Below are 9,798 nucleotides of genomic sequence, written 5' to 3' on the forward strand. Positions count from 1 at the left end.
TCATTCATTTGTTCATCCATCCATCCACCCACCCATCCATCCACCTGTCCTCTAATTGCTTGTCCTGGTTAGGGTCATGGGGGGGGGGGAGGGGGGGGGTGTGTGAGGCCTGGAGCCTATCCCAGGCAGCATAGGCCACAAGGCTGGAGAACACCCAGCACAGGATGCTATGACTTCACGGTTGTCAAAATCATTTTCTCTATTACCATGTACAGGCATAAAGCAAACACAACCAGGGGTACAGGGACCTGGGGGGGGTGTACCCTCCAAAATTTAATTTTGCTTCTTTCATCCTTAAAAAAAAATTTAAATTATACATTGGGTTTATTAAGTTGTGCCCCCCCCATATCAAACTCTCTCCCCTGTGTCACTGAACACAAGCACAAGAGCAGCTTGGCTTACGCCCCTATTTCCATCAGTGCATTAATTGATCAAATAACTGGGCCAAGAACATTAATGAAATCTTTGACGTGTTCAGCAGAAGTGCGGCTCAGCCGTTTCCAGTACCTCGTCCCTCCCTCTCCGTTTCGCATTCAGTTAATCTATGTATGGGGTGGAGGTTCAGAAGAGGGGAAAATAGCAGTTGTCCCATCTTGGGTGACTATGATTTAAGTCCTGGCCTTTCAGAAGCTAAACTGGGCACCAGAGGTTTGCTCTAGCCAATGAGAATTGAGCGAGCTGGAAGCAGCCAAACCAATGACCACGGAGCTGCCTTGTATATAAGCCAAGGTGTGAGACCCCCAAAGCGGGCGACCCTCATTTTGGCTTGTGTGAACAGGATCTGATCCCAAGGGCTGTTACCACTAATCTTGTGCAGGTAAAGTCAGCGTCTTGCATCTTCTGGTGTCGTCCAGGAAGCAGTAAGAAGTCAATAGTGTGTGCTTGATAATTCTTAAAAGGAAGCGAATACATTTTGTATGACCTCAAGCAAGATTTATTCGGACATTATGATGAAAGGTTTACGCTGCGTTTCAGTAGTTCTCTCACTGTACGATTTGTGATACATAATTATGTGGATGATAATGCTTCCCTAGTTATAAGTCTGAACTTTTACTATTCAGCTTGAAATTTCACCCTGTATGAATATTTGTTTCTTTTATGTATTTATGAAAAGAAATTTTTAGATGCATTACAGAAACGTTTCACAAAAATGGTGCCAAGCTGAACATGCATGAGGCAGGATCAGGGAGTTTATGCCAAATTCCGTAACAGGTGAAATATGGAGACAACTGGAGAAATTTCACGCTGGTTCTTAAAATAGGAGAAACAGAAGTGAATGCAGATGGTGAAAAAGGCTGAAGCAGCACATGCTGGCCATGCCTGCTCCATCCAGTAGAGAGACTGGATGTCTTAGGTAGATACAACTGCTAAGTCGGCCAAAGTTACAATACTTATAGATTGAGTTCGCTCATTCTTTACCAGTATCGCCCAGGTTGTCTGCTAACGGATTATATGATAAGTCAGCATGAAAACTCACACACACAGAAGCTGTGAGTGTCAAAATATGAGGAACAATCTGTCATGACCCATTAGACTTTTAAAAGGTCTGTAACTTCAACTAAGAATTACCGAATATTGTTAGAAACAAATACAGACCAGGCGAAAGTTTGAATATTCAAAGACTGTCGTTTATTTAAAATGACGCGTGTGCCATTTGTAGTATGCAAGTCGTATTTTTTTTTTTAAATCACATTTTTTCCTTCGTTGTGGTCAGCTTATATAAACATAGCTGCGCCGATACAGGCAAACGGTGCTGGTCAGATTCAGCAAAGCAGACACAATGGACAGGAAACATGTCAGCTCCATTTGTTTAATAAGGGATTTCATGCCTCTAAGTGTAAGTATGTGCTGAGGGTGGCGGGTGCCGTTAAAAATATCCTCTGCTGCTCAGAGCAGAGAATTCCTCCCTCAATCTATTTTTAGTGGAAACACGAGCTGGTTAATGTAGGCCACAGCAAGGAGACTCACCGATAACAGACTTCCCTTGTCACATGAGCTTTGATACTAGCAGCTGTTCGGCGTAATATATTGTATAATATAATCCCTTTCCCTGCCCTGCAACGATATGCATTCCACCATATTGAATTCCATTTTTGCAAGAAGAAATGAATTGTCAAGTACCATTTGACATTAGGGTGTCATGGTGGCTCAGTAGGTGGCGCTGTTTCAGTCACCTTCAGGGTTGGGGGTTTTAATCTGGCTCTGCTCTTTCTGTGTGAAGTTTGAATGCCCTCCCTGTCTCGTGTGGGTTTCCTGCAGACTCTTTTAGTTTCCCATAGTGTGAGTGCTGTGTGATCTGCTGGGCCTGTCGTCCTGGGCAGGGTGCATTCTGCCTCGTACCCCGTGCTGCCTGGAATAGGCTCCAGGCCCCTGTCACCCTGCCCATGATGAACTGTTGGAAGATGAACAAGTGTAGATGTAACGGCTGCACCTGTTACATTTAGCGATGATACGCTTGTGTTTTTCTCTCGTTCACTGCGCTTATGATTTGATTTGTCCACCGTAATCTAATGTATCGCTTATCATCTTCTTTTTTATTGCAGACTGCTAGAAACGCAATCATGCCTTTCGGAAACACCCACAACAACTTCAAGTTGAACTTTTCCGTCGACGATGAGTACCCGGACCTTACCAAGCACAACAACCACATGGCGAAGGCCTTGACGAAAGACATCTATGCCAAGCTGCGGGACAAGCAGACCCCCAGCGGTTTTACTCTGGATGACATCATTCAGACCGGCGTGGACAACCCTGGTACTCACAGATAACCAGCCTTTACTGCATTAAAATGACCTTTACGCTAATACTACTCCAGACAATTAACTCTGGAGTATACTACACAAGCCTCTAGTATATTGATAGTAATAATTGTTATTCAGTTGTAACTAAAAGTTCGATACCAATCATTTCTGTTTTCTTTTTAAAGGTCACCCCTTCATCATGACCGTCGGCTGTGTTGCCGGTGATGAGGAGTCTTATGAAGTCTTCAAGGACTTGCTTGATCCCATCATCTCCGACCGTCACGGTGGCTATAAGGCTACTGACAAGCACAGGACCGACCTGAACTTTGAGAACCTCAAGGCATGTGACTTATTTCACAATAAACAAGCATTTAGTTTCCAAAATGTTCCTCTGTAAAATGACTTTTTTTGTGAATAAAATCCTAGTGATTTGCATTGTAAACTATGCCCGTTGCTGATCAGGGTGGTGATGACCTTGACCCCAACTACGTCCTGAGCAGTCGTGTGCGCACTGGACGCAGCATCAAGGGGTACACACTCCCCCCCCACAACAGCCGCGGTGAGCGCAGGGCCGTGGAGAAACTGGCCGTCGAGGGTAAGTACTAGGCATCTAGCACCCACGAGAAATGTTCTAAACCAGACAACTTATAAAAATGTCCTGAAACCTTTAAATAAAGAGATATACGTTGTTCTTTTCGAAATCATGATTTTCGTTTATATTCACTCATAGCCGTGTTCTTCCTCTAGCCCTGAACAGCCTGGATGGTGAGTTCAAGGGCAAATACTACCCCCTGAAAAATATGACTGATCAGGAACAGGAACAACTGATCGCTGACCACTTCCTGTTTGATAAGCCCGTCTCGCCCCTGCTGCTGGCGTCTGGCATGGCCCGCGACTGGCCTGACGCACGAGGCATCTGGTGAGAATTTCCATTGTGTTAACGCACAGTAAACCTTTATATTTCGATGGCCAAAAACCCAGGATCTTTCCAGTTACTTTCAAATGCACCTTGTAATCATTGGGATACTCAGTTCATGCTTCATATTCCTTCTCTGCTGGGCAGCATCTCAAAAATCTGATTAGTTACATGCTATCACAATTACAATGTGTTGATTTTTTTTTCTGCTTTAAATAAGGCACAATGAGAACAAGACCTTCCTGGTCTGGGTGAATGAGGAGGACCATCTGCGGGTCATCTCCATGCAGCTAGGTGGCAACATGAAGGAGGTCTTCAGGCGGTTCTGCGTTGGTCTGCAGAAGGTGAGAATCATTACGCAATGGGGCAGAAGTAGCTCTTTGTTATTTAATTTCATTTGCATTTACTCCTATTTAGCAGAAGCTCTTCTCCAAAGCCAATATCCAAGTGAGGCAAATAGCGCATTGCAAAGATACAAAGATAGGAGGATTCGACTGGGCATTTGTGCAAATTAGCAAACTCTCTGAAAAGTTGCAAAAAATACTCATGTGTCCCTCAGTAAAAAGTTCTGCCTCAGTACCATTTTCAAATGTAATGCATGTGTTTCATGAGATGCCTTGAAGATAACTAACTGAATATGTGCTACTTTATTTTAATCCTAAATCTTATTCTGACTACTTACTTTTTTTATTGTTTTATTTCTTTATTCCCTTATTTCCTTTCCCTTAATATTTATTAGCCCACGTTTCAGTATTATTTCTTGAGAAACCACACAAGTGCCTTGCCAGACAAAAGACTTAGAAGATGTAACGCTTCTGTTTTTGCTTCTTTTGTCTTCTGTCAGATCGAGGATGTCTTCAAGAAGCACAACCACGGCTTCATGTGGAACGAGCACCTGGGCTTCGTGCTGACCTGCCCCTCCAACTTGGGCACCGGGCTGCGCGGCGGGGTGCACGTCAAGCTGCCCAAGCTGAGCACACACGCCAAGTTCGAGGAGATCCTCACCAGACTGCGCCTGCAGAAGCGCGGCACAGGTACGCCGGCCCAACTCACGGCACGTTGCCCGTGAACGGGCAGCTATTTCTGATTCTGACCCATCGCATTGTCATTTTGAAACGTGGGATGTGTGAAACTGGAAAATGCCTGGAAACCACAGTCCTTGCATCAGCGAATTATCATTCCTGCTCTTGCTGACTTGTCGCTCTGCGCGGATTCCCGGCAGGCGGCGTGGACACTGCCTCCGTGGGCGGCGTCTTCGACATCTCCAACGCTGACCGCCTGGGCTCCTCTGAAGTCGAGCAGGTCCAGCTGGTGGTTGATGGTGTGAAGCTGATGATTGAGATGGAAAAGAAGCTGGAGAAGGGAGAAGCCATTGATGGCATGATCCCTGCACAGAAGTGAACAGGGAATTAGACTTTTTATACTGTCAGAGTGACTGAGCATGCTGACACAGTCATCTTCCGAGGGACTCAGACCATCCCTTGTTTCTCCTGCTTTTCTGTTTCTTCTCTTCTTTCTTTCACACTGTTTTTACATGATTCCTGTACAGTTGGTAACATCCTGGGATCAAGACCAGACACACCTGTTTCATTTCAATTGGAAAATTTCTGAAACATAACTTGTAATTAAATAAATGGCCCCATTAAAATATATATTCTTGTACTCAGTTTTCTTAAGGCCGTATTGAATTGCATGGACGTGTGCGAAGGTAAAATTATTAATTCATATTTATTCAAGTATCTGAAGAATCTGAAAACTAATTGGTCAAAAATAAGCTGAATATCCGCACTAAATAAATAAATAAATTGAATATTTAGTTTAAACAGAGATGTGAACATTTACAGCTTGCGCAAAACTTTTTAACTTGTGTTTTATTCAACAAATTCAATCAAATTATTTAAAGCAATTAAATGTAGCTTGGAAACATAGCATATATACATGCTGTAGCTTGGAAACATAGCATATATACATGCTGTAGCTTGGAAACATAGCATATATACATGCTGTAGCTTGGAAACATAGCATATAGTACATGCCGTAGTTTAACTTCAGATGTTCTTACTTGCAGGTTTTTAACACGCATACAGTCCACGAATTTGTATCTTTGTGGGGACTCTCCATTCATTTCTATGGGAAAAACCCTAATCCCAGTGACAACCTTAACCGCTACCCAGCCCTAACCTTAACCATCAGTAATCAAACTAAATATGAGACTTTTTGGCTATTTTAGTTTTTTGATTGTATTCATGGATTTTTACGAAATTGAGTGTCATCCTGTGGGGACCAAAACAATTGTCTCTGCAATGTCAAAATAGACAATGTGAGGCATTTATGGGGACAATGTAATATATACTGTACATACCCCCCCCCCCCCCCACACACACACACACACACACACACACACGCACACACACCAAGATATAGCAAGATTCTAACATCTTAACAATATATAAAAAATAGTCCTTAAGTACTTAAAGTATTGGTTTCAATGTCTGCGTCTTAGTGAGGTTTTCTATTATACAGTGTAATACCTTGACCCCATTTTTCCAAGACATTTACATCACATTCGCATTTATTTTATTTATCAGGCACTTCTGTTCAAAGCGACATACAAGTGAGACCAATAGCACATTACAAACATTCAGGCCATTGAGGGGTCGACTGGGCATTAGTGCGGCTCGGCTGAGCTTCCGGGTGTGAGCAGGACTGGAGGAGGAGCTACACAACAGCTTCTAACAAAGCAGGACCCTAATAAAATGGTTCATTAGTATGATGAGTTTCATTACTATTGTGAAATGAACTTCTTAAAGTTCACGAATTTATGTGCAATAATAAGGTTATTTGGAATCTTGTTTCTATATTTTTTTCTTGGAGATGTTCAGCATAAAGCTCTCTCTCTCTCTCTCTGTCTCTCTCTCTGTCTCTCTCTCTCTCTCTCTCTCTCTATATATATATATATATATATATATATATATATATATATATATACACACAGTATATATATATATATATATACACACACAGTATATATATATATATATATATATATATATATATATATATATATATATATATATATATATATACACACAGTATATATATCAGTAGTGTTTATCAGTAGGGTTTCATTCTAATGCCAAGAGCCCATTTGTACCCCTCTCTAGTATATATCAGATGCCTCATGTAAACGTCAGTCTGTTTTTAAGGTGTATACAGCAGTCCCCCCCCCCCCGTACCTCGTTCCTTTGTCTTTTGAGGAGTATAGAAAGCATGACTTTCATCGCTCTACCCTTCCTTGATACCTTAAGTTTTTTCATTGCTCTATCATCTCTTGAGAATTAGGCAAAAATGTCAGAATCCCATTCGTTACAGTACTGTACAGTATAGGTACAATGTACTTTATTATTCCTGTATTTAATTCCTTTAATTTCTCATTTTAAAATATGTATGGACAGGGTGTGTGCAGGGTGTCCCCCACTGTGGACTCCCCCAGTCACCATGACCAAAATAAGCGGCTGAAAGAGAATTGGATGGAGGTTTGGACAGACATTAATATTTTACAATAAAACTTAATAAGGCAACATGGTAGGTTGGGGAGCCAACCAACATGGGAGGCCAGCAAGCAAAGAAGATTTCAGTCCTAAAAGCAAGACCACTGAGAATAAGTACTGCTAGTACAAATCCAAGAAGCAAAACGTGGACAAAATTCTGAGATTATATTCGCCTCTAATCTTGAAACAACTTCTGTGGTCCATCTTTTGTTAATTAACTTGGATTTCAGCCAAGCAACAGGGCTGTCTTTCAGTGTGCAGGAAGTCTTCTGGCAAAGACAGCTGAATGCCAGTAAGAGGAGCGCAAAACAGAGCAACCAGCGGGGTTACCGTCATGTTGTCAGGTTCCCGCTCATGTTGTCAGGTTACCGCTCATGTTGTCGGGTTACCGCTCATGTTGTTAGGTTACCACTCATGTTTTCGGGTTACCATTCATGTTGTCAGATTACCGCTCATGTTGTCGGGTTACCGCTCGTGTTGTCGGATTACCGCTCATGTTTTCGGGTTACCGTTCATGTTGTCGGATTACCGCTCATGTAGTCGGATTACCGCTCATGTTGTTGGGTTACCGCTCATGTTGTCAGATTACCGCTCATGTTGTCGGATTACCGCTCATGTTGTCCGATAACTGCTCATGTTGTCGGGTTAACGCTCATGTTGTCCGATAACTGCTCATGTTGTCGGGTTACCGCTCATGTTGTTGGGTTACCGCTCATGTTGTCCGATAACTGCTCATGTTGTCGGGTTACCGCTCATGTTGTCCGATAACTGCTCATGTTGTCGGGTTAACGCTCATGTTGTTGGGTTACTGCTTATGTTGTCGGGTTACTGCTCATGTTTTCGGATTACCGCTCATGTTGTCGAGTTACCGCTCATGTTGTTGGGTTACTGCTTATGTTCTCGGGTTACTGCTCATGTTTTCGGATTACCGCTCATGTTGTCCGATAACTGCTCATGTTGTCAGGTTACCGCTCATGTTGTTGGGTTACTGCTTATGTTGTCGGGTTACTGCTCATGTTTTCGGATTACCGCTCATGTTGTCGAGTTACCGCTCATGTTGTTGGGTTACCGCTCATGTTGTCAGATTACCGCTCATGTTGTCGGATTACCGCTCATGTTGTCCGATAACTGCTCATGTTGTCGGGATACCGCTCATATTGTCGGGTTACCGCTCATGTTGTCGGGTTACCGCTCATGTTGTCAGATTACCGCTCCTGTTGTCAGATTACCGCTCATGTTGTTGGGTTTCCGCTCATGTTGTCGAGTTACCGCTCATGTTGTCGGATTACCGCTCATGTTGTCCGATAACTGCTCATGTTGTCGGGTTACCACTCATGTTGTCGAGTTACCGCTCATGTTGTCGAGTTACCGCTCATGTTGTCGAGTTACCGCTCATGTTGTCGAGTTACCGCTCATGTTGTCGAGTTACCGCTTATGTTGTCGGGTTACCGCTCCTGTTGTCAGATTACCGCTCATGTTGTCGAGTTACCGCTTATGTTGTCGGGTTTCTGCTCATGTTGTCGAGTTACCGCTCATGTTGTTGGGTTACTGTTTAAGTTGTCGGGTTACTGCTCATGTTGTTGGATTACCGCTCATGTAGTCGGGTTACTGCTTATGTTGTTGGATTACTGCTTATGTTGTTGGATTACCGCTCATGTTGTCCGATTACTGCTCATGTTGTCGGGTTACCACTCATGTTGTCGGATTACCGCTTATGTTGTCCGATTACTGCTCATGTTGTCGGGTTACCACTCATGTTGTTGGCTTACTGTTTATGTTGTCGGATTATTGCTCGTGTTGTCGGATTATCGCTCATGTTGTCAGATTACCGAGCATGTTGTCGGGTTACAACTCATGTTGTTGGATTACAACTCATGTTGTTGGATTACTGCTCATATCGCCGGGGCTCTCATTTGGCACTGGTCCAGGTGCAAACAGATGCATTAAAGGCGTTACAGTGAATATTACATTATGATACTTTCTAAAAATGTGGTGTAGCGTTCAGTTTAACATCTGGAACATCAGACACCTATGAGAATTAGTCATTGACATTTAAAGTTCCAGTTATTCCCTTTTAAAGGTGAATCTTCTGACACTTTTTAATAAATTGCCTGCTTTTTTTTACCCCTGTACTGAGTAATTGGCGAGAAGATTTATGTTTCATTTAATGAGTTTCAAAGTCTGAGTTTTACAGTTTTTCTCAGTTGCTTTGGTGCTTTTCTCACATCACTATTAACATTTGCACAGCAGTTAGTGTATTCCTCAAAACAATTGGTGCAAACTGCAAAACCTAGTGGATAACCGGCAAAAGCAGGTCACTTGCTCAAAATCGATAATCCATTCCTCAAAAGCAAGTATTCATGTATGTATGAATTGTATGAAAGCAGCTGATACATTTCCATGGGCATTTGCAATTTGTTCAGAGGAAGGAGAAGTTGCTACTATGATGTGCAAATGACTAAATGTTGTGGAGGTTGTACTAATGGTTTTGACACTTTTCATTCTGATCTGAGAAAAGCACCAAAGCAACTGAGAAAAACTGTATTATGCTTTTTTTGTGTTTCACTCTTTCGAGGTCTTATTTCATCCA

The 9,798-nt window shown here is 42.6% G+C and overlaps 1 protein-coding gene across 1 annotated transcript; it reads left to right on the plus strand.

The window, feature by feature from the left end:
• Positions 1 to 659: 659 nt before the first annotated feature.
• On the plus strand, positions 660 to 5,309 carry LOC125712919 (creatine kinase M-type). Its single transcript, XM_048983508.1, has 8 exons — positions 660 to 817; positions 2,544 to 2,754; positions 2,927 to 3,081; positions 3,204 to 3,336; positions 3,489 to 3,660; positions 3,878 to 4,001; positions 4,502 to 4,691; positions 4,880 to 5,309. The coding sequence occupies exons 2-8, from the start codon at positions 2,562 to 2,564 to the stop codon at positions 5,056 to 5,058; spliced, it is 1,146 nt and encodes a 381-aa protein (XP_048839465.1). The 5' UTR covers positions 660 to 817; positions 2,544 to 2,561; the 3' UTR covers positions 5,059 to 5,309.
• Positions 5,310 to 9,798: the final 4,489 nt, after the last annotated feature.

This window comes from Brienomyrus brachyistius, chromosome 18 (genome assembly GCF_023856365.1).
Source record: "Brienomyrus brachyistius isolate T26 chromosome 18, BBRACH_0.4, whole genome shotgun sequence".
In the NCBI taxonomy this organism is placed as follows: domain Eukaryota; kingdom Metazoa; phylum Chordata; class Actinopteri; order Osteoglossiformes; family Mormyridae; genus Brienomyrus; species Brienomyrus brachyistius.